The sequence below is a fragment of the Pleurodeles waltl genome, chromosome 12 (assembly GCF_031143425.1).
Source record: "Pleurodeles waltl isolate 20211129_DDA chromosome 12, aPleWal1.hap1.20221129, whole genome shotgun sequence".
Taxonomy (NCBI): domain Eukaryota; kingdom Metazoa; phylum Chordata; class Amphibia; order Caudata; family Salamandridae; genus Pleurodeles; species Pleurodeles waltl.
The window spans coordinates 80,370,849-80,396,100 of NC_090451.1; the positions used below are offsets into that span (position 1 = coordinate 80,370,849).

At 43.3% G+C, this 25,252-nt stretch overlaps 1 protein-coding gene across 2 annotated transcripts in view; it reads right to left on the reverse strand.

Annotated features, from left to right (window-relative positions):
• Positions 1-23,812, reverse strand: part of MOB3A (MOB kinase activator 3A) — a 67,917-nt gene extending 44,105 nt beyond the window's left edge. Inside the window, exons 1-2 of one of the 2 annotated variants that reach the window (XM_069218655.1) lie at positions 23,691-23,812; positions 4,666-5,208 (exon numbers count right to left, since the gene is read on the reverse strand). In XM_069218655.1, coding sequence (XP_069074756.1) covers positions 4,666-5,083 — 418 coding nt within the window. In that variant the 5' untranslated portion in view covers positions 5,084-5,208; positions 23,691-23,812. Of the gene's footprint in view, positions 1-4,665; positions 5,209-23,471; positions 23,583-23,690 lie in introns of those variants that run through there. The other variant, XM_069218656.1, reaches the window with a different exon arrangement.
• Positions 23,813-25,252: the final 1,440 nt, after the last annotated feature.

The following is a 25,252-nucleotide window of genomic DNA, read 5'->3' on the forward strand; positions in this document are numbered from 1 at the left end:
AGTGTAGTGTGTAGAGGGTCGCTGGGAGTTCAAGAAAACACTAAGGGTGTTCAAGATACCCCACCCCAAGACCCTGAAAAGTAGAAGTAAAGTGACCCTACTTCCCCAGAAACACACAAAGTCGTGATCGGATATTCTGCAAAGACCACAACTGACTGCAAAGCACTGAAGACGGATTCCTGACCCGGGGACCTGCAAAGGAAGGGGACCGAGTCCAAGAGTCACGAAAGTGTCCGGCGGGGGGGGGGGGGGGGGGGGGGTTTCAGGAGCCCACTAGGGGCTCACAGGATAACTGTCTGGCGTGGGGAGGCAAGGACTTACCTCCACAAAATCTGGACAGATGGACCACTGGACTGTCTGGGTCACTTGGATCCAGCTCCCGTGTTCCAGGGACCACGCTCGTCACAATGAGGGGGGACCCAGAGGACCGGTAAAGCAGGAGTTTGGTGCCTGCGTTAGCAGGGGGAAGATTCAGTCTACCTACGGGAGATTTCTTCTTGGCTTCCAGTGCAGGGTGAAGGCAGACAGCCCCCAGAGCATGCACCACCAGGAAACAGTCGAGAAAGCAGGCAGGATTAAGCCCTACAATGTCGCTGGTAGTCTTCTTGCTACTTTGTTGCAGTTTTGCAGGCGTCCTGGAGCAGTCAGCGGTCGATCTTGGCAGAACTCGAAGAGGGAGATGCAGAGAAACTCTGGTGAGCTCTTGCATTCAGTATCTGAAGAGAAGCCCACAGGAGAGATCCTAAATAGCCCTCAGAGGAGGATTGGCCACCTAGTCAGGTAAGCACCTATAAGGAGGGGTCTTTGACGTCACCTGCTGGCACTGGCCACTCAGAGGCCTCCACTGTGCCCTCACACCTCTGCATTCAAGATGGCAGAGGTCTGGGACACACTGGAGGAGCTCTGGGAACCACCCCTGGGGTGGTGATGGACAGGGGAGTGGTCACTCCCCTTTCCTTTGTCCCGTTTCATGCCAGAGCAGGGGCTGGGGGATCCCTGAACCAGTGTAGACTGGCTTATGCAAGGAGGGCACCATCTGTGCCCTTCAAAGCATTTCCATTTCCAGGCTACTCCTCCCCAGCCCTTAACACCTATTTCCAAAGGGAGAAGGTGTAACACCCTCTCTTAGAGGGAATTCTTTGTTCTGCCTTCCTGGGACTGTGGGTTGGCAGCAGCGGTAGCTGCAGCGAAAACCCCAGAGAGCTGGTTTGGCAGTACCCGGGGTCCATGCTGGAGCCCCGGGATGCATGGGATTGGCACCCCAATACCAGATTTAGCATGGGGGGACAATTACATGATCTTAGACATGTTACATGGCCATATTCGGAGTTACCATTGTGAAGCTACATATAGGTATTGACCTATATGTAGTGCACGCGTGTAATGGTGTCCCTGCACTCACAAAGTCCGGGGAAATTGCCCTGAACTATGTGGGGGCACCTTGGCTAGTGCCAGGGTGCCCTCATACTTAGTAACTTTGCACCTAACCTTCACCAAGTGAGGGTTAGACATATAGGTGACTTATAAGTTACTTAAGTACAGTGTAAAATGGCTGCTGCAGTGACACTTCTGTGTAACAATTGTCTGAGCTCCCTATGGGTGGCAAAATAAATGCTGCAGCCCATAGGGATCTCCTGGAACCCCAATACCCTGGGTACCTAGGTACCATATACTAGGGAATTATAAGGGTGCTCCAGTGTGCCAATTAGAATTGGTAAAAATGGTCACTAGCCTGCAGTGACAATTTTAAAGGTACAGAGAGCATAAGCACTGAGGTTCTGATTAATAGAGCCTCAGTGACACAGTTAGGCACCACACAGGGAACACATTCAGGCCACAACTATGAGCACTGGGGTCCTGGCTAGCAGGATCCCAGTGAGACAGGCAAAAACAAACTGACACACAAGTACAAAATGGGGGTAACATGCCAGGCAAGATGGTACTTTACGACAGGCAGCAAAAGTTAAAAAGCATAGTAGGTTAGCTGTAATATTAGACCATGGATACACCACTTGTGCACATTCAAAGATTATCCAGGAGTTTAACAGCCACAATTAAAAAATTAATTACATTCAAAGGAAGATTAGTAGTTATTCGCTTGTAGCAACTCATGAATTGGCTACCATGGACCAAATCATGAAAGCAGATTAAACTGAACAATTTTCCACGACAAATATGGAAACCCACATCAATACACTCACTCCAGGAATTCTTTAAATAAAAAATAAAAAAAAAAGTGCAGCAGATCAATATGGGTTATCAACCAGTGAAGCGGTAATTAACTTCACAGGTCAAAGATCAATGGGAATTGGCAATTCAGAACCATATTTCGAACCATTAGCCTATGCTGACACTGGAAGATCGCCCACAGTATTCTTCTGCACATACGATCCGACCGAAAATCTTGCAAGACCAAGACCCTCCTCTGTCTCCATTTAAAAAAAAAAAATGAACGAATACAGTTTTCGCTGGGAGTGCAACAACAGCCTGGATGTGTCACTCAAATATCTAGAGCATAAACAGACGGTGGAGATTGTTAGATGCTGACAGTGGTACAAACGGTCAAATTTCTAGTGCCTCTTATGCAGAAAAAAATCTTTATGTGGATGTCCTTTGTGGGCCGAGCGAGAGGTCAGAATGGAGGTAGTCCCTACCCTGACCACCCTAACTCACCCCTGCTTGCGCCTCAGTTCCCTCCGAAGCAAAATCCCATCAGTTTTTTAGAATCATCCTGGACATGTTAAGGCATAAATTTCAATCATCCAGAGTGCGAGGATGACAGTGACAACATACAAATAACATGGGTTATATGCAGCTTGTTTTCCTCCTGCACGAAGAGCACTTCAAAATAGTCTGGGCATTATGAATGCGCTGTGACAAACACTAGATTAGGTCCGTATTTAATGTCCTGGCGCAAAATGGGTTGGCACCTTACGGCAAGGCACATGGGAAGGAGCCTGCAAGAGCGGGCAGACGAGTGTACAGCTGTAAAGTAGTTCTTCCTGCAATTCAATGCAAGTACTTAAATGGTCAAGGAAGGATACAATCAAATAGCCAATAGTACTACGTGAGAGTTTAATATCCATCAGGGCCAAGCAAAGAAGTGATTGTCAAAGTCTCAAAGCCAATAGCGGAAAGAAGCTGGTCGAAAGAAGGCCAAAGGTTGAAACGGGGGTTACCTAAAACCCACTGGATGGATATTGTAAGCTACTTGTTCAACAGCTGCAGTGTCAGCCCTGCTAAATAAAACACTGACATTTTGCCAGCGAGAAAAGGTGGTCACTCAAATATGTAAAATAAAAAATGATTTACTTAAGGACAAAATTCTTGTCAAAATAGTCTGATGAAAAAAACCTTTTCTGTGACCGTACTCACATAAGCCATGGAAAAACCGACTACCGAGCAACTGCCGGTAAAAGGGATGTAAAGAGGAAAAAGGCTGGTCCCTTGAATGCGTCTTGCATATTTTTCAGCAGTTAATCATTCTATTCTAGTATACAAGGTATTTTTTTTTCAACTAGATGCATATGGCACAGCAGCCACAAGGAATGAAAAATAAGGTTTGTAAGGGGTACAGGAGCAAAGAAGTGGTTACTTATTTATTCACAAAAATACATAGTAATTGATTACTTACTGAACCATAACAACAGCGTATCTAATATGTTAGTGATTTAGTGAGATGCAGAGTATTTACAGCCAGTCTGATACATTTCTAATCACCCGCACCGGATTACACTGAGATAACATCCATGCTGCAGCTGGCTGAGAGTCGCGATGTGTAAATGGGTCATTCCCAATCCCACGCTTTATTGGGCTCTCAAGTAAAGAAATGCATTGGACCGTTAACAGCAAAACTCATACTTTTCAACCTGCTGACTGACTGGATTCCCAACAGAACCCTTGTAACCATATACTAAATAAACTAAAACGAAGAGCAGAAGCAAATCACTATTCACAGCTATTAAAGGCCAAACTTTACTTTCATAGGAAATGTCCCCACCAGTGTTTTCCTGAGCTAACTCTGTGGTTACTTTCAAGAACTTTTAATTGATAGGTGGACACAATAACTCGAGCAGTGGTGGAAACATCATAATAACGCAAGGATAACTTTGGAGACAAGCAGGGCATGATATGTTGACACAGGTATGGACTCAGCCACCAAAATTCTCGATTGCGCTGAAATGTGCAGTATTAAAATACAGATCAGAGAATCAACTCCTAAAATGGTGAAAACGTATTAACCACTCGACTAACACCTACGTCTCTTCAAATGTTCTACTTTCACGGACACAAATAAAACATTAGTAATAAACAGTATCCTCTAAATTAGAAAACATGCCCCCTACCCCTCCCCCTCCCCCCCTTCAATCACTACAGAGCCAAACGAGGTACACTTCAACACTCTGCCATATCATTGTGCAAAGAAGTATAGAAAATAAACCTTCATGGGTGCATTTTAGATCAAGCATTAGGCCCCAAATCACAATTTTTCGGTGCCCCCACTATCGGTCAAAATATCCAAGGCAACTGAGATGACCAAGATCACACTATAGCAACAGATGAAACATGGACCACAAATGCACTCTTTGAGATGCCTTAAGCAACGTACAGCAGCCACTTTCTCCCAGAAGACTGTATCTGGACGACCACTTTCCCCAAACTCACCGACGTTGGTTGGGAAGATGTCCTCGTTGTTAATCTGCACCTCGATCCAATCCATCAGCAGGTTCATATACTTGGGGGCAGAAAGGGCTGTGGGCTTCCGGTACTTGTGATCATCTTGCCATCGGTATTCGTACTTGGGGCCACCAGACATGACCGGACAGGACTGCTCTGTGCAGTTATCGCTCACTGTACCGTAGATCAGATTGATGCGGTTAAAGAAGTCCACCACATGCACAGCCACCCAGTCATTCTGGTCCTCGCCGTGTGGTAGCTGGACAGCCAGCTTCAGGTCAAGCCCAGCGTTGAGGGAAGCCTGTGCCTTCTTGTGAAGCTCGAAGCGCTGCGTGCCAGGCTCAAACTTCCGCTTAGGCCGGAAAGTACGGTCTTTGTTAAACACTTGCTTTAAAGGGTTGGACATGTTTGTGTTTTAAGAATTTTTAACAATCTGTCTTCCTCAAGTACCAAAGAGATGCTGAGATTACCTCGGTGTTGTTGTCAGCGATAACCTCGTAGTCATTGAGGCAGTTACTTCTTTATGAATGCCTGCATAAATAACACAAAAAAAAAAAAAAAAAACACACACAAGGAAAAGTCGTTATTCACTCAAAACCTGGAGTTACGTTCATAAAAAAATCAATTATCGGGTCAATCTGCTTCATTAATGCCATTGTCTGCCATGACCAAATAAAATGAGAATTTAGGCTTCTTTGGAAAACAATCAGACATTACCCTTGACCAAGTAAACCCTACCACCACCCCATAAACCAGGGGAAGTGCGCTAGGAGATTAAAAAAAAGAGCTGTGGGCATGCTATCCTAAACTCACAGCAAACGACATTACATAATCCTTTCAGATGTGATTTTAGGCAGCAGTTAAGCAGCCAGCGATGGACAAGCGTAAACTTCTTACTCGAGGAATCTCGCAGTAGGAGGCCCACACTGGCAATGCAGCAAAGTACCTGCTGTGTTCCCAGTCACATCCCAGAGCAAAGTACATTGTTCATGGCATTCAACATGCCCTCCCCTATTCCAGAGCATTTCCTATGGGTTAATGAAAAGATTTCTGCTGATTGAAATAAAGGATTGGTCTAGATTTTGTCCAAAGCAAGATGGCCTTGAGTATATTAAAGTTGTTTAAGTAATAACGTTTTAAAGTAATTCATTTTACTTGACCATCCATTCACTGTAACCCTACAGTACTAAGGTGATTATGGATGCGAGGTACTAATTCAGATTCTCCCTAGCCCCCACCTATTTAGGGGGTAAAAGAATAGTATAAAAAGTGAACAATTTTTGGCACATGCCATGCAGTTTTGTTTATCAAGGTCCATGTCCGAGGACAGGCTGTTATGGCTAGAGTGACAGGTCTCGGAATGATTGCGGGGATGGTAGGTAGACGCGCAAAAAAAAAAAAAGTGTCAACTGTTCAAGGCTCGCATCAAACTCTTTCCCTCCATCCCCCCTTTCTTCTACAGGAGCCTTTTTTAACGATAAATGCTGCAGCCAGCTGTTGCTAGACCACATCCTGTGACGGCAACCATCTCTGCAGCAGTCATCATTTCCTCTTCAAGAGGAAACTTGCATGTGGCTGTACACGTCAGTGTTCGGGTCAGATGGGTTGGGGAACAGGGCCACAACTGCCAAGTCTAACAAACATTGGAAAAGCCAGTGGGTCTCGCCTATGCGAGATCGATAGGGTTTGTCTTTTTTTAATTATCTTAATTTAGCCATGTCAGAGACACAGCTGAAAGTGTACAAAAAAAAGTGCTATGACGTGGCGAGGCAGCAGTCCTAAAAGGCAAATGGAGGAGTGGGTGACAGGTGGGAGAAGGATGTGGCGCTATGCCAGAGCTGTTTACTTCAAGGAACTAGGCAACCAGCTTTAGCGTCACCTGAATATTCTGCGATTCTGGGCAAATCACAGTCTTCCTGCCTGAAAAAATTAATATGTATGTGTGTAATGTAACTGGTGCTCATGTAAAGCTTTCCAAAGACATTAGGTCAACTTTTGTAAACGTGTAAAAAAATAATATTAACCCAAAAAAAAAAAAAAAATAGTACATCAAATTGCAGTACGAGCAGCAGACACACTAATTAAGATCATTTAATCCGTACTTCATGCCATGCTCCACACAAAGAAAATGAACACCGCCGAATTAGAAGGCAGCAAATAAAAGTGATAATCATGCCAACGAAAACACAATAGATCGTCGCCAAAGCAACAGTGAATGTGCAATGCCTGCAGCTTAGACCTAAAAACCTTTTCAAGAACTTGTTTGCAAAGATGAAAATAGATGCAAGGGAAAGGCCTATCTATGTATAAACTCAAATAGCCCTCAAACACTCAGAATGGACGGGATAACAAACCAGAGATGCATGTCACACCTTACATGGGAGTCTGTTACTGCTCAAACTGCAGTGGTGTCAATAGCCAAAATTAAAAGTAGATCATAATGGAACTTGTTTTTCGAAAAATTGAAGGCGTAGGCTAATTCTGGCACATTTATGATTTTGGAAATTCTGAATTGTAGAAAATTCATTCATCTGTCGTCATTCCTGCTCACGTAATGAATAATTTTCTACTAGCATTAAAATGCAGTTAAATACGGAAACATATGCCTTTAATAAATTCTCTTTATTCAGTGGACAGAGAAGTGTACAAAGGTTCTACGTCACAATATCGAAGTGAAGAATATCACACCTATCGACTCCACAGTATCGACCAACAATATACTAAGAGCATATTTTCTATCCATAACTCCACATCACTTAACTTGTTGACAACACGTAGGGAGACAATAGTTTCAAGAATATTAAGGGTGAGTATCTGAACATCGATACTGTGGTAGAACATTCGTAAACCAGACTCGGCGAAATAAACGTGATCTGTAACACCACGGGCAAGCCAAAGAACGTGTGCACACGGGCCAAGCGTTAGCAACTACCGGAAGATAATCACACATCCCGTTGGCATAGATTAAAAGCATGCCAAAATAAATTGTCAAAACAGTACTCTGGTACTCCGTCCCTTCAATTCAAAAACACCCCACCCCACTGTAAAAAGAGCGTGTAACTGAGTCAACTACAACAAGCTCCCAGCCGGAGTGGTAAAAGCTCCCCTCTTTAGCAATCAAAGTCCACAAAAGCAAACAGACCTGGGTCCTGGGCAGAGAACGTGTAATAGTAAGACCAGCTCACATGGCGTGCCACCTACCCAGCAGCCACAGCCTTGTCAGTTAACAGAGGAAAACTACCAGCAAGTTAACAAGGGCAACAGAGGTTACTGGTGAAATGCATAGTCTTCCGACTGGAGCAAAGACCCGCTTTCAAACCAAACACTGCTACATTCGTGTTCATGCATTTAATAACAAGCATTTGCAGTGTAGTGGGTCTCGCATATTTCAAACAAGTTAATTGACATCGTTTGACCACAGCGCCCACAAGCAAAAAAATAATAAAAATAAAAACATGAGAAAACTGAGAAAAGACGACTTAGCAAAAGAAAATAAAGTTAGCTTTAAAAAAAATAAAAAAACTTTGCAATTTTGTTGGTCTTGCTGGGCACGTTATTGCCAGTCACAGGCCTTCTGTTTGCAGGGCACTGAAAGTTATAAAAATTAAGTTGAAATCAATTAGTGCTTGATCCCTGCTCCACACAGACACACAAAGGAACGGAAATGATGCCAGACATGCCTTGACAAATTACAAGGCTGTAAAGAAGAGTGCCACGCTAAACAACAAATGGTGAGTGACAGGCGGGCTCCAAGTCTTTTACTGAAGAGAACAGCGTCTCGCATGTGCTATAGGGTGACCACGCATCCCGGATTTGCAGGGACAGTCCAGTTTTTTTGCACCAGCTGTCCCAGCAGGTTTGGGGGAATTTAGCTCATGTCCCAGTTTTTAGAGATAGTCACCTTAAAACTGTGCGAGGTTTTTCTTTATTTCCAAAGAAGAGATAGTTATCAGGTGTTAACAGAAAGCAATGTAATTAACAGGCATTATACTGGCTTTAAAAAAATGCATGTTATTTATGTTCTTAGTGCCTCTTCTATAATTTGGTGCTGATAAGCGCTGTCATCCTGTGCGCTCGTTTGAAGTAAAACTGTAGTCCTATTTACTGTAAAATGTCCCGGTTTTTCACCTTAAAATTCTGGTCACCCTAATGCGCTAGCGCATGCACTCGCAGGCTCGACCCTAAAAAAAAAAAAAAAAAAAAAAAAAAAAAAACACAACTTTTTTTTACCTTACTAAGGTCCATTAGAGATCCACCTTCAGGCTCTATACTCAAAGTGTAATAAAATCTGTAACCAGATGAATACCTGTTGTCCGAGGTATGAGTTTCTCATTTTCCAACATGCATGTTAGAGTTGCTAAATTGATGTCTGGAACGGAACTAAGATCAAATCCAACTTCCTGTGGCAGGAAGACTCGCCTACTGCAGGTTAAACCAAAGCTTGAGAAGCTGATCCTCTACATAATCTCAGAACATGTCATTGTCAGTGACCACATAAAGCTATCCTGCGTAGCAGCACAAAAGGTATTTTGTCTAAATTCATAGCATACACAATTTAATTAAAACTTGAGAACTCAAAATACCCAGATGACATAGAAGTCTATGAAAGGAAGGGCGTTCCGTCTAAAAAACACAGCAGCAAAGCTTGGAAACAAGAGTTCCCAAAGCAGAGGCACTGGTCTTGATGCTAGACTAGACCTTTCTTGCCAAATGACTATGGTTTCTACTGCCCAGACCCCGTCTACCAAACAGCAGCCTCAGTCATGTGTCTCCAAATTCCTGCCCTTAAACATCTGTCACACGTGGACTTTGCTGAGCAGCGCATCTAGTCAAGAAAGGCCTCTGTCCTCGGGACAACAATACTCGAGGCAACCTGGTAGAAATGTTCAATCTGCCAGTTTGTCTGTCTTTTCTCTCATGTAAACACAGGAAACTGAAAAACAAAGTATGAGAAAACAACAAATAAATTAATATTTCCTTATCTTCGGCATGCAAACAAATATTAAGGCACGACTCGCCTAATATGATGGAGAAAAAACTTCTGAGGCACCTCAATGAAAAGATGCATTGAGTTGTTCAATAAACCAATAGTGAACTTCTGAAGAAAAAGGCTTGCCTACAGTGAAAACGCAGCCTGGCAGAGAAAGGGATAATGCATACAAGGACTAAATGCGGTTCTAGGATACCATAAATTGTTCAAATTAAATGTTGGCCCATGCAACAACATTTGATTCAATTTCACATAAGTGTGATGTCACAATACAGACTGCAAGCCAGTAACATAAAGCTTACCAAATATACAACAGTATACCGAGCAAAAGTCAAACGATAAGGCACGCCTGATGAAATCGAGATACTCACGAAAAGAAAATATATGTTTTGAATTTAACATCAAAGTCCCCGGCTACAGGAAGACCGGGTGTCATACACACTATAGGGTATTCAGTGTGCTACACTAACACCAAACGCATACTGAGCAAGGACTGTGGCACACATATTGTACAGCTGTGGGGTGGTACACAGGAGTACGATGCACACTATGGATGTTGGATGGTGCAGAGGTTCTGCTTTGCAGATCTAAAATGACAAAAGCCTTATCTCAAAGTGTACAGCAGTCTTCTTTTTCGTTCTATGTTTCAACAGCACAGCTATCAAACAGTCAAATTACTAACACTATACACTGAGTACGCTTTGCTTCCCCCATTCCATCAACTTGAAACTTTGCCGATCACATGTGGACTCATCCCAGGAGTGTTTTTCTATCACCTAATACTACTGGCTGTCTGAGAGTTTATTTCCACTGCCGTTCTAGGGCTTGCATTGAACTCCATGAGGTATTTTACAACTATAGCCCCCTGTCTGCTGCTGGTTCCTTTACATGTTGCTCTGATGTGCGAACACCGGGTGCACTAGCACATTAAACTCAGGCCTACTGGCTTTGCTAATGCTTATTTAAGCTGCGGATAGTAAAAGATCTCCAGGGTGAAAATATTTAGTTCTTGTTAATGTAGGCTGTAAATACTTGCAATCTAAGCCGGTGCTCTAGGAGAGCTTCACAAGATTTAATTGATCTACACTGCAATCTGTCTCTATTAAATAGACAGTGCCAACATCTGAAGCGGGACATTGGATTGTGCTTCACACGGAGATGGGGAATGGCTTCTTTCATGTCCGTGCCTGCGTGAGAGTTATACTTGTTCTTTGCTTACAGATGAGCGGATATTTCCTTGCAAAGGTGGAGTGTTTCCCAAAACACTCCTACAAAACGGAAATAGAGTTGGAGGAAGGCCCGAGAGGTGTTGCATGAGGCAGATGTCCGACTGCGAAGCCTCTGATCCAGCGACAGCACACTAAACACTGTAATGTGCCAAAATGTCTAAGCATAAAAAAAAAAAAAAAGGGATAAAAGTTTAGATCCGTGAGTTTTATTGATGCAATTACTTAGTTTAATACTTACATTACTTACAGTTATCAAATAGTAAGAATCACTGCAGTCTAAGCATCCCCTATGGGAGCAAAAGCACAAGCGAATACATTATTTATTATTACAAGGATGGTAACTCACAAGCAGCAGGATACATATGCCTTAGTAACAGACAATCCTCTGGTACAACAGCTCTTAGTATCGCTTAGACGGTAGAAATATTGCTCTGATTGCACACATTCCATTTCTTTGCACGAATGCTGCAAGATAGGTCACCCTTCCTCCTATGAGGTCTGGTTTGTTTTAGGGCTGTATACACCGAAACCAGTCTGATGTTATTCGGGATCAGATGTTTACTCTAACTCTTGTAGATATATGTGTGTGTATAATATATATATATATATATATATATATATATATATATATATATATATATATGGCTTACTGGCATAGACTGGTCTTCTTTAGATTTGGCAGCTTTTCTTTGAGTGATAGGTTTGGAACTATAGGTAGCAAAACTCTGACAAGCTCGCATCTCTTAGTAACCCTTTAACCAGGAAAATCCCTGAAGCAGCACAGGTTTCAGTAACACACAAGTAAGTAGTTAACAACACAACAGTCAGATGGTTTCCAAACAAATCCCACATACCACCAATCCGTACAGATCAGGGTTGCTGTCCCTGTGTTAGCCTCAGTACGCTGTTAAAAAAAAAAAAAAAAAAAAAAGAATATATATAATCTATTCCTCGGGATCACAGAAATCGACAGACCAGTAAATGGTTAGAAGACACCTTGATATGAATTGTAGGATGAAACATTTACGGTGTCCTCACTGCTTCTTAACTCACCTCCCACCCCTCTTCAACTCGGTCCTCCTGTCATCCATTGCTTCGCTGAAAAAGCCTGGACAGGCCGAAGAATCTGAATAAATATGTCGAGAGTCCCTTTTCATCGAATCTCAATAGAACCCAGCCACCAGAGTAACTAGCAAAATAAAATTACACTGAGACTAAGTCCTACTGGAATGACAGCAAGCCTAGCTGTAATAAGTGAGTCACCAATTTCTAATCAACAAAGAAATTTAGACTTTTTGTCACAAAGGCTTATATGCCTCAGCTTAAAACTGGGACCCATTCATTCCACGTGACTTCCTACCATGGCTGAAGTGAGCGCAGGATACATACACATTGAAGGGGTGTTCCTTATACTGTACATAACCACAGTGTGGCAGTATCAAAGCTGTGCAGCTGTATATTAGAGGGGAACCAGGCCTGTGGTCTAACTTTTTGCTGTTGTAAGTCATTGTTAAATTCTTCCAGTCAAATGTCAGAAAGGTTGACATTCCATAAAAGTCCTAAATGTCTATCTTAAAACATGCACTAACAAAGCCAATAGGCCTGCAATGGCCAATGCTCGTTTTGTTTGTGTGTGATTTTTGAATGAAGGCACAGTTTGTATTAAAAGACTAATTGTCAAAAAAGCATAAAGCATAATATATAAACACACACACTTACTTTTCACCAGTAATCCCTGGTTGACACTACAGCAAAGCGACAGATAAAACGGTTTTGGAAGAGACTGCAAAAGACCTGCAGTGGTGGCTCCACCACAATTAAACCCACAGCAGCCCCGTGCGCTGCCCCATCCAGAGCTGACAACGTTTTACTGCTGGGATGAAAAGGTTATCTGAGAGAGAGGGAGATAAGATGGATATCCATCTCCATAGCAGCCTTTTGGAGTTGCAGGCGATTTGCCTGCCACTGAAAGCCTTTCTAACTTCTATCAAAAGACTGGCTCAGGTTCTGATGGGCAACACTGACACCATGCGGTAATGTAACAAGCAGGACAGGATGGTGTCCTGTAACAGGAGGCCTTACATCTCTGGAGCGGACTGGAGTAACTGGGGGCCCCCAGCAGAGTACATGGTTTTCACATTTGGCAAAAAGTCACTCTCCCAATGTTCGTTGCTCCGCTTCACCCTTTGCAAGAGGAGAAGAGACTATCACCTGGATCCCCAAAGAGCTTTTATCTTTTACAGCAATAATACCAAAAACTATTGGGTGGACAGTCAGCTGTTTGTGGGGTTGTCTAGGGCAGAGAAGTGCAGAAAAGATCAAGGTGGAGAGTCTTCTGCATTAAGATTTGCTACGCACTGGCCAAGAATCAGTGTCTGGGGGATTCCACCAGGGTGAATTTTGCTACCATTGCAGTGGCACATGAAGATCCGCTTGTTCTGGACATCTGTCAAGCTGCAACAGTACACATGTTTACGAAGCCCTACTGCCTTAATCTCCAGGTCCAAAGGGGCAGGCATATTGCCTGTTTGGTTCGGCAGAACATTTTGGTCTGAGGAGGTGCTGCTTGATGCCTAATTTAAAGGTGAGGAATCTGCATTTAAAAGTATCAATCAGAACACCCTTAATACCTTACCTTCAATGCTCTTTCTGGTACGTACTTTTACCTAACTGAAGATTCTTCACCACCCTCCCTCCTCTCAGTTCTGTGAAATTGTCTTTCTTTCCCCCATCTAAAACAGTTCCCAAGTTGGAGCTCATTCCTATATCTACTGTTAGGCACCATCTCTGGGGGTGCAGAGTCAAGAAAGAAATGAAGGTTGTCGCATGGGGGAATGGCACTTCTGTGCAGCCCCATTATTCAGGGATGTGGAATTCCTATCGCCCGACGCCTGGGACATCTTGTTTGGGGTCAAGGGCAACAAGTTTTTATGTTTCCTTTGTCCTTGGGACAAGTAGGCCCAACCCCCTGCAGCACAAACCCATTGGCTGCCTGTTTACAGAGAGTTGAACTCTCTGCAGTTGAGGTAATGTGTTTCCAAAAGATAATGCTGTTCGAACTTGTATTTATGGTTCATTATTTGAAAGCCTTCATTATTAGGGTGCGTGCTGTAAATAAATGTTTTAAGGTCACACTTCACTACTGACGTTGGTTCCAGTACAAAAAAAAAAACACGTGTACACACATGTTTGAAAAGTTTAGGCTAAGAGGCTAAGTATAATGCTCCCAGAATGCTCTCTGATTATATGCAAATGAAGTGTCATTTAGTAAAATGTGTTGATGCATGCTAGTATTTCCCAAAAATATTTCTAATGGAAAATCAGTGTAACCATTTTCAACACGATTATGGGAAGCATGAAAATAAAACACTGACAAAGCCAACTGATCTGACATATTTTTTATAAGTCTTTTAGTTTCATCAATGCGTGTCTTGTTTTGACATGGCTTTTGTAACACTTTATTGTTGTGGGAGCTACCAGGCCCTCAACATTGTAACAAACATTGGCAAAACCCCCCCAAAAGGTTTTTGAACTCTTAAAGCACACGTTGTCACCAGCAGCATAACAAAGGCCCCACAGCCGCCCTCCAGGGGGCCCCGTCAGCACAGCACCTGCCCTGAGTGAGTCTGGAGAGGGTGCTCCTCCATGTTCTTTGCAAAGGGGCACCCTCCAGTTTCGTTACGTCACTGATTGCCACTGTAGTTCCTGACACTGAACAAAACTACTTTGTGTGGCAATATGCTCCTTGTGGAAGAGAAGAATGCGATCACTCACAGTAAAGCCAGCCGAAAGAGAGAGAAATAGAAGTTTAATAAAAACAAAATGTCTTTGTTAACACCAGACCTAATTAGGGACCAAGACCCACATGTAGGTAGCTTTTTGCATGTCGCAAACAGCGACTTTCGCTGTTTGCGACGTGCAAAAAGCACATTGCGATGCACAAACCCAGTTTTGCGATTCAGTAACCTGGTTACCGAATCACAAAACGGGTTTGCGACTCGCAATTAGTAAGGGGTGTTCCCTTCCTAATTGCGACTCACAGTGCAATGTAGGATTGTTTTGTGACCGCGAACGCGGGCGCAAACCAATCGCAGTTTGCACCCATTTCAAATGGGTGCTAACACTTTCGCAAAAGGGAAGGGATCCCCATGGAACCCCTTTCCCATTGTGAATGTCACTGTAAACATTTTTTCAGAGCAAGCAGTGGTCCTGTGGACCACTGCCTGCTCTGAAAAAATGAAACGAAAACGTTTCATTTTTCGTTTTTGTTATGCATCTCGTTTTCCTTTAAGGAAAACGGGCTGCATTACATAAAAAAACAAAAAAAACTGCTTTATTGAAAAGCAGTCACAGACATGGTGGTCTGCTGTCTCCAGCAGGCCACCATTCGTGAGGGGGTCGCAAATTGCGACCCACCTCATGATTATTCATGATGTGGGCATTTGCGAAGCCCTTGCGAATCACAGATGGTGTCAAGGACACCATCCTACATTCGGATTTGCAACTCGCAATTTGCAGGTCACAAATCTGAACCTACCTACTTGTGGCCCCAAATTCTTAAAGAAAGTCACAAAAGTGCACCCATGGTATATGTCGTACCCCAATAAAATATTTGTGAACTGTATTTTAGCGTGGGTAAATACGATGTGTAGATTTGCTCATGTGAAAATCTATTGAGCATTTGCAAGTTCATTTTCCCTCCAGCCACTTTCTTCCCAACCCTGGAAGAAGTTCTAATTCTGCCATTGTCAGGAGTAAATGTCCAACCTTTCTTATTATGGGAAAATATTAGAGAGAAGCTGGTAAAAATCTTTAAAATATGCAGGTTAGTAGGTTTGCAGACTCAAAGGCATTCCAGCCCTGGAACTATTGCTTACTGCTTCCTCCAGCCCCAGTATGCAGATCTGCAGAAAGGTGGCAAAATAAGGAAATTGCTACAGTAGGGATTGAAACTCCAAGTATTCAAGCCCTACTATGGTAGTAGCCCTGGCATAATCAGAGAGGCTATTAATTGCTGCCATAATTTGTCGCCACACTACATGGCACCAAAGGGACAAGTAGATCTTTTTACAGGACAAGTAGATTTGAGAAGCAACCTGTCCCCTGGACAAGTAGATATTTTAATAAATTCCACACCCCTGATTATTACTTCCATGGCAGAACAAAGTTGACCTGGAGCCGCACAGCGCCACCTACCAGCGTGTTGGGACATTGGGCATAAAGCTGTTAAGATACTCAAGACCCAGTTTGGCACCTGGGATATTTCAAAGGAAAAGAATCTGAAGTTAGAATATCCACAAGAAAGCATTACAGAAGGTAAGTTACTTGTTCATTATCACCCTTTTAGAAACTGTCAAAGAACTCCAGTCTTTCTCATTGCTTGAATGGTATGTAAATAAACATAGTTTTTAAAGTTTTAGTGCCAAGGCCGACAAATAGTACTAGGGAGGATAACAAACATTTACTTTTTGTATCACCCTCCACTTTGATTTGTCTCTACCCCCCTTTTCCTGTACTCTCCTGCTTTAGCTTCATACACCTGTGTTCATCTCTACGTGTACCAATACTGCACCTCGCCAAGTTGATTACCGCAGTGCTATAAAGCCTAGTTTGCCCGGGTATATACCCTGACTCCAAGAAAGCTTAGTGACTAGATAGTGCACACAACTAATTCTCAAGCAGTGTAAGTATCCACAATGAGGCCTGGAGAGAGCATACTGCCCCAACTCCAAGTAACGACATCCTGCGTCAGCTACTCAAATACTAGTCTGTTCCATTGCTTAGCATGGGCATGAAGCACAGTCACACTGAGGATTGACTAGCCGCAAGCTAACCCACCCATTATTGGTTGTCCCAGAGATCCAGTGGTGCACACAAATCTAGCTGTGGAACAGGTGGTGCTCAAATAGACGTGGGCAAAAAGGCAGCGAGCAGCCTGCGCAATCGCCAGTCGGACTCACTCACTTTTGCCACAGCAGATGTTTAGAGGGTTACAAGGACTGCACCAATCACAGAACCTTTGGGTTACGGCAGGCAGTGCTGCAGAAAATGGTGGGAAGCGAACTGCTTTCCTCACCCAAGTGTTCTGGCGCATATTCTCTGGTGGGAGCAGTGGGTCCGAAGCGCAGCCAATGCCACTCAGGGCTCTCTTCCTTGTGGTCACAGCAGCCAGAAGTAGCTGCTAACTGGAAGGCCTACCCTGCCTAGACCCCACAAAATGCATTTCCGGAAAGAAATCAAAATATCCACTATATATGTCAGCAACAAAACACTAAACCGCTTTACTCTAATAAACAGCACAAAAGAGGAGGGGACAAGGCAATGTTCGACACAGGTCCAAATCACACCTCGATTATTAATCCAATGTAATTATGATAGGCAAGAAGGTACCCATACTGTTTCCTCATGGAGTATCACAGAGAGATCTAGCACCTCAATAACCATATCTATAGGAGAAACTCAGAAAACAGGATACAGCAGCAAATACATTCAGAAAACCCAAATACCTGGTACTACAGCAAGATTAATAATATTGCCCTTGAGACTTCCCAAAGTCAACATAACTAGTGGCGGTTGTACTTCAGCCCATAATTCCTAGGGAAAAGGTATGTGTGTGTACTATATATATGTACACACACACACACACTACTGGAAGTTATAGTTAGGACCTAGTTTCCATAGGAAAAGTGTTTGACTTGGCTATATCCTTGGCACCTTTTGACAAATCTTCATGAAATTTTCACACAAAAAAAGTGTCTTGGGTCTTGTGCATGTAAGGTTTTGGGATGATCCGTCAAGCAGACGGAGGGGTTAAACAAAAACAAAAAGTGTTGGGGGGTTAGATTAAAAAAAAAAAGTATTTCCCATGTTCATTCTCAGAGTGATTTTGAACAGGACCACAACCCAAACCGCTGGACGGAATTACACCAAATTTGGCAGAAAGGTAGCTCTTGATCCAGAAAGTATGCTTTTTTGGTGTAAATCCGTTCAGTCGTTTGAGATTTTAAAGGAAATCTCAACTGAACCTCCTTGCTGGAAACCGAACGGTTGCTTACGCACGCAGGGAGCTGCACTTCTAGCACCTCTCTGCGTGAAGGAGGAAAGTGGGGGAGCCAGTTGGGACTGTAGGGGCTTTGAGGCTTCCCCGCTGTTCCAAACGATGCACACTGGGTGCCCTGGGGCGAGGGGCCAGAGCACCTAGGTGCTAGTGGCTGAGCCACAGATGGGGTCCCTGGGGAAGAAACAGGCCCAGGGAAGGGGCCACATGGCCTGCCACTTTTTAGACTTTGTATTTGGCCTCGCAGAGGTGGTGTTCCCTGGGCCCAGGAGAGGAGGTCTGTGCTGTCCCCTTCCTTTATTAAATTAAAGCCCCGGGGAGGTGGCAGTCCCCAGGGCTCAAGGAGCCCAAGGAGGGGGTGGCCTGTGCTCTCCTTCCTAAGAAGGGAGCACTGGGGAGCTGGTTATCCCTGGGGCTCTAAAGAGCCCCCTCCTTTTTTGTTGTTGTTTTTTTTGTCACTATTGCCATGCCCCTGGGACCTGGCCCTCCCAGGATTTTTGTTAAAAACAAGTTTTTTTTTTTTTTTGCCTTGGCGGGGTCCAAGAGAAATCCCAGCACCACGGCTAAAGGGTCAGGGTATTTCTACCCTGCCCCCTTTTCTTTGCCAAGGACGTGCGTGGCACAGGCTTGACTGCTTAATGTGGTGTTAGCTGCAGGCCAGGCACTGTGCCTAACTCTTGCCGCGCACGGCCAGAGGCTGTGCATGGCACAGGGTTGGGTGCGTATAGGTGGTAGGCTGCAGGGCATGGCCAAACCCCCGCCACACACAACCAGAGGCTGTGCGTGGTGCAAGATTCAGTGCTTATAGGGGGTAGGCCGCAGGCCTTGTGGCCAAACCCCACGATGCACAGCCGAAAACAGTGTGTGGCACAGGGTTTGGTGCTTATAGGGAGTTTGTCCGCAAGCCAGGCCCTGCTGCGAACACCCACTGCCCATGGCGGAAGCCCATTCGTGATGTGAGATTTGCTGGTGTAATGAGTTGGTGACAGGCCCTGCGACCAAACCCCGCCACGCACAGCCAAAGGCTGTGCGCGGTGGTGGTTGAATTAACGTAAAGTAATTAAAATTACTTAATGTTAAAAAGAATGTAGAAATTCACAGAATAAACCAAAAGGTTAAGAGACATTATAGTTAAGCTATATAATTAAAACATAGAAATTCACTTTTAAAAAAATCAAAAGGTTGCAAGGAAGTTATAATTAGGTTCACATTTTACTCAAATAAAACCATAGAAATTAAGCAGTTAGTTAGCTCAAGTAACTAAAACTCATGCCCTACAGTAGTTATAACTTGCACCCTTGCTGTACACTGCTAATTACCCCACATATTACAACACTTATGACATCTTTGATAACATAATTGTTAATATCAGTGTAATATTTGCAGTAAAATTATTGAGGCGAAAACTGTGCACGGCATGGGCATGAGTAACAGTTACCTTAGGGCACGAGTTAAAGTAACAAGTTATAGTTACTTGAGCCAACTATAACAAACTGGTGAATGAATATATAACTGTTGTAAGATATCACACAAAACATATTGGTAAGGTACATTCTCACCTTGCTGTAGAACAATGCAGTGCCCAAGTGCATGCTTAGGTACTTACGTTATAGGCGTTGTGTTAAATTATCATACAATATCACCTCTGTATCTACTCATACAATTAGGTAAAGGAACTGATGTTTTGAGCACAGAGTCTGTGCTTTACAAAATCTCTAATCAGTAAAAATTCAAGATTATCACCAGCAATAAACTACAAACCAACCATCAGTACTGAAACGTGAACCGATCAGTCGCCACATTTAATTAATATTTTGTGCAACAGCCTGTGTCAGTACACCAGAGGTTGTGTAGTTTTCAATGTTTGATTAAACTAACTAGGAAGTGAAACACAAAACCATATAAGTGGAGCAGGCCATGCAAATTCCATTCATAGTTGCTCAAGTATACATCTGTGTGTGGTCCAGTGACTAACTTAAAACCTGTCCAAGGTGCAGCACTCAAATCCTTTGAAGGCGAGTCCTGACCATTTAAATACATTTTTAATGCAGTTTTCTTTTTCAGAAGATTATGGGTCATCAAAAACAGGGAAACACCTTGTTCTGTTCAGATCCCAGCCAGGTCACAGAGGAGTAGCCCACTGCCTCACCTCCTCCCTGCCCAGCGCCTCTAGGCTTGCTGGGCCAACAGAAAGTCTGTTATTATTGTAGTTTGAGTAGGATTTCAAGTCCCGCCTCATGTTATAGACAGGGCCACTGGAATTATGGTGCACGCTTTGTTATAATAATACTTAGTTATTTTGTCGTTTTAAACAGGTTAACACAGTCTGGACATTAGTGACACCTCACCACTGCCAATTTAATACCCAAATATAGCAGCAATAAGCTACAGAGACTACAAGTTAGCCTTTGTAAAAGGTCTTTTACTGCACGGCAACATGTGTCTCTGCAATTTTAGTAACTTTTGGACACGTTTGAGGTAGAAACAATTTTTTTAAAAATCTGCAAATCATGCAGCAGCTGATGGGTTATATGGCAAATCTACAATTATGCGAATATCGCTGCGGGGGCACAATTGTATAATTCTAGTGGCGCTGATTATAGCTTAAGTTATTGAATGAAACCTGTGTCAGCTAGCAAAATAACCTAGACGTTGGAGGGAAATGGACCAATCAACTGAACCCAAACAGAAACTATTATGTTACACTGGAAATGTTACACAGTTAATCAGTGGGAAGGAAAGCATGGGTAAATGATCGCTTGTGAATAAACTGGTGCTCAGACCAGCCAAAAAAGAAGGCATTATTAACAAAAAAGTTTAATAGTAATTAAAAAAACAGGTGAGATTTAGAGGGGAGTGAATAGCAATTAATGTGCTTTGCTAGATTCCACTGAGGATCTGGTTCCATGGCACCAGAAAGAGGGATCCCATAGAGGGATCCCATTCTTGCATTAATTTCTAACATAAATGTTCCAATATGGTTAGCCTCAGTAGGGTACAGTGAAGGATAATAACGGTGGCGATAGAGAGCTGTAAGAAATTCCCCAAAAAACATTGGCGGGACGTTCAGAAAATAAGCGTTAAGAAAGTCATTCTATGGAGACTATAGAGCCACAATGGAATTTCAGCTACAGAAATGCGCAGAGCCACGAACGCTGACAGTCACGTTCAGATAAACATCTTCAGCATAACTTCAAAAAGGGGGCGGGGCACTGGATAGTCAAGCTGCTTTAATTTACGACCACCATTTCTTTTGGCAAGACTGTTTGGCAGAAGGTCAAATAAAGGTGAGGCGCAATCCGTAGAAAAAACTATATGCTAAAATAGTGCTGTATGTGCACAGTCTATTAACATATATGCATATTATTTACTAGTTTTGCTGTCCAGAACAGCGTGAGTAAAGAGTACCCATATAGTTCAATTCCGAGGATGTTACTTTTCTCCTTCATGAAAGGATTTGCCCATGTGTTTTACCCAAACGACTTTCGTAACATTGACAGATTCTAACCTCCGCACCCCATGCACTCAGAAAAGTGACCTATCACCATACAGTACATTCTATAGCCCCATCCTCCTTGCAGAATTAGATATGGTCACCCACTCAACCATACTGGAGTATTCAATCCTCCCAAAGTTTCACTAATGCAACGTTCTATAGATTTACCAATCGAACCGTTCCTTCGGTCATCCAGTTTCTTGAATTCCCTACCTACGTTGAAAACAATGGGCAACCACCGAAACCAACTGTAAGGCACACATTGTATTAATTACACCATCAGAGTCTCCTCCACTGGATTCCTCCGATTTCCTCTTTACCAGTCGTAACAATCAGCTCTGTATTTTGGTCCCTGAACTCCAATCCAAAAACTGAGCATCTAACAGCGAGGAGACATGTTGCTCATATCCTCACCTCCTCCTGTTGAACTTAATTTCTACCCAGCGTCCTCTGAATGGCAACTGACTGCCTCCATCTCCCAGACATGATGACATCCTCTAATAGGAATTTCGATGTGAAATCTGACTCCAGAATGAAGAGTGTTTCTCATCATCTTCAAGTCACTGCTGTCAGGTTCCAGCTTCTGAACCAGTGCATTACCTAGCCAGCTAACAAGTCTTCGATCCGTACAAAATGTTTCCATTATGACTTACATGAAAAATGCACAAGAAACAGTAGCGACAAGCAAAGGAAATACTAGAAATTTAGACCGAAATAACATTTTTAATTACCACATTCCAACATGATGATGATCTAGTTGAAGCAATGATCCAAAATAACCCAATCTCTTACAAATGTCCCTTTTGTCGTTAAAAAAAAGGGAAATGGGTGTAGCTTTCTAACTTTCTCAATATGTGCCTAAAACGGTTTAATCAAATACTGACGAAAAGCACGTAGAAACTTTTTTTTGGTTATGAGAAACTGACCAGTTATTACAGACACACAGGGTCTACTTCTCCACTTTTGGCAACCCAGAATGTAGTGAATTTAGACGTTCCACTCTGTTTCCATTGACCAAAAACCGTTTCAATATATTTTGGTCAGGAAAGGAATAATCTCTTGAGAGAACCACGCTGTACCTGTACTACAGATCTGCTCCCATCAACCCTTGAGCTCTGTGCGGTCCTGAACGCTTGATCGGAATTGGTAGCAATGCCAACCAGGAAATGCATAGTAACCATTTTAAACCTTGTTCTGGGGTGCGCCCTAAAAAATAAAAACACCACTCCTTAAACTGTATTAGCACTCGGAAATGTCTAACAGTTTCGAATGAAATACTGCGCAAAAAAAAGCCAAACAGTAATTAGGCCAAGTGTTCTAACATGGCAAAGCTCATTTTGTGTCACTGGAGTGCAGTGGGCTTGAGTAGAATTATATGTTTCAGTAGCAGCAGAATACGAGTAATTTAATAAACCCATTCAATGCCGTGGTTTCTATGCACTTTTTGACATATTTAGATGCCAAAAAGGAAGTGAAGGTCTTCAAACAGAATTCAAAATGACGGGCAGCAACTCAGGGAGACTAGGGACGGACATTGATGATGCATAACTTGATAGTTACAACGCAAATTTCGCAACGTGCGGCAAGAGGTTCGACAAGAGAGGCAGAAATCTTACTCTAAAATTCCTTATGCATCTTGTTTTAAAAAATAAACTGTAAAACACAGTTTTAAGCTATATTGTGTGACTCCACTGTTAATACTTCTCAAATACTAAGAGAGAGACGTATTAATTAAAGTGAAGATGCGCCGAACTCCTCTCGCCTCCGAGGCCCATGATCGTCACGTATTGTGCACGATTTCCTTAGGGAACATTTGTTTCAGTTCCCCGAGGCTCAAACACAACCTATGTATTCCGCCCGGGAAGCGCCGAGACCTGGACCCTCGCTGCAGCCGGGGTACGTGCGTCCCAAGACTCGACCCGGGCACCAAGGCCGGAAGGGCTCTCACGCGCGCCCTCCACCCCAGGGGCCCTCGCGCTCACTCCGTAAACCCAGCGCCGCTTGCGGGTGGCGCGCGCTCACCCGCTCCCTTCTCGAAATCCTGGGCTCGCGCCGGCTACTCTCGCAACCCTCACACCGGGCGCCGATGCAGTCTATGGCGCACTTTCGTCCTCCTCTCGGCCAGCAGAAGCCCCGTCCCCCCAAACTTCCCCTTTCAGTCCGCCAGCGAGTTCTTCGGCGGCTGTCCCAGGGCCACCTAGTCTCCCCGGTGAAATAAGGGAAGGAAAGCACCTTTCATACCTTCCGAGGGTAGGGGGTTTCAACACCGGGAATTTCTGGGGGGGTTTCACGGTCCTCTTCTACTTTTGCTTTTAGTCCAGGGGCTTCTGCGATAAGAATGTGCCCGGCTTCCTCTTCGCAAAATAGACCCGCCTTTTTCTTCTTAAAGGGTCCGCAGCGCGTTTGTTCGAATCCCTTTATTGCTGCCTCCAGGGTATGTCATGCTGTAACCCAGGCGCCCTCTTTAACCTTTTTTAATGGAAAGTTCAAATTACAAGACAGTCACGTTAACAGACAAGCACACAATGCGTCTTCTCTCTAAGCAAACAAGGTTCCGTGCACAATAAATAATTTTCTGTATACCACTGAAAGTGTTCGCGAAGCGCAAGGATGTGTATCGTACCTTCTGATATGGCTGCATAGTTTGGTAAGTTTTTATTGGTTCCTTCTTTTGTTTATAAATCATCCACCTGTTGCCCAGTGAATCACTATGAAAACAAGCATTTGCAATGCAATAGGTCTCGTGTTTGCTTGAGTTAGAACTAACATTGTAAATTCATACCTGGACTTTTCTTGCCACATAAATTGGTCAACCCTGCTTCATAATTTCTTTTTTTCCTGCCATCTATTTCAGTGTCCCTGCATTACCTTTTTCCTCTATCTGCAGCAAAAAAATAAAAATATTGCCATTTAGTATCCTAATTTAAATCTGCCATGCTAATTCCAATAGAATACTACTTTCACCACCCCACCATCAGAGTTGCTGGCTGGCTAACACAACCCCCTTAAAAAAAACAAAATAAAACAAGACAGCCACAGAGGAGTAATGAGAGAAATATACTAGATGGGTCACCCAAACATATCAAGAGTGTTCAGTCATAGTGTAATAAGGATGTTAAATTGGCCTGAATTATGGTCATAACTGTAATAAAAGAGATTATTAAAACACATACAATTATATAATCGTTTATTAGAAATAAACTTTTGGCTTTAGACTGTAATGATCAAAACAGCCCCTAGAGGGCACCACAACAAAAAATATCATTTGTAAGCAACATGGTCATGTAACCATACTGTTAGCCCCAAGAGGGAACTAACCCCATAAAAAAATACAGAAGAGAGTAATGCAGTGTAACCATATACATAGCCCCTAGAGGTCATTTGTAGGGCTAGCAGGTCTACTGCAATGATATTACAAACAAGGCCTTTAAAACAGAACAACTCCCAGCTGTAAAACACAAGTTGTAGCCATGAGAAAGCTTAAAAGACACTGAATGGTGAGGGGTTATTATTTTGGGGTCTGCGCTAACCTAGTGTGGGGACCCAGAGATGATTTAGACAGAGCAGTTTGAAGGTGGTCCTATTGTCCTAGGACCACTACAGGCTGAGTTATGAGCAAAACTATTTTGTAAAAGTAGTGCCCTGCAAAGCATTAAAGGGCATGTTTTAGTGCCGCAAATATTATAGTATGTTGACTGAAATGCTCAGAACAGCGCCTAGTTAAGTGGTTACCAACTTTCTGACTTCTGTGGACCCCAACTCTATTATTACTGAAACCCAGGGATCCCCATTAAATCATTATT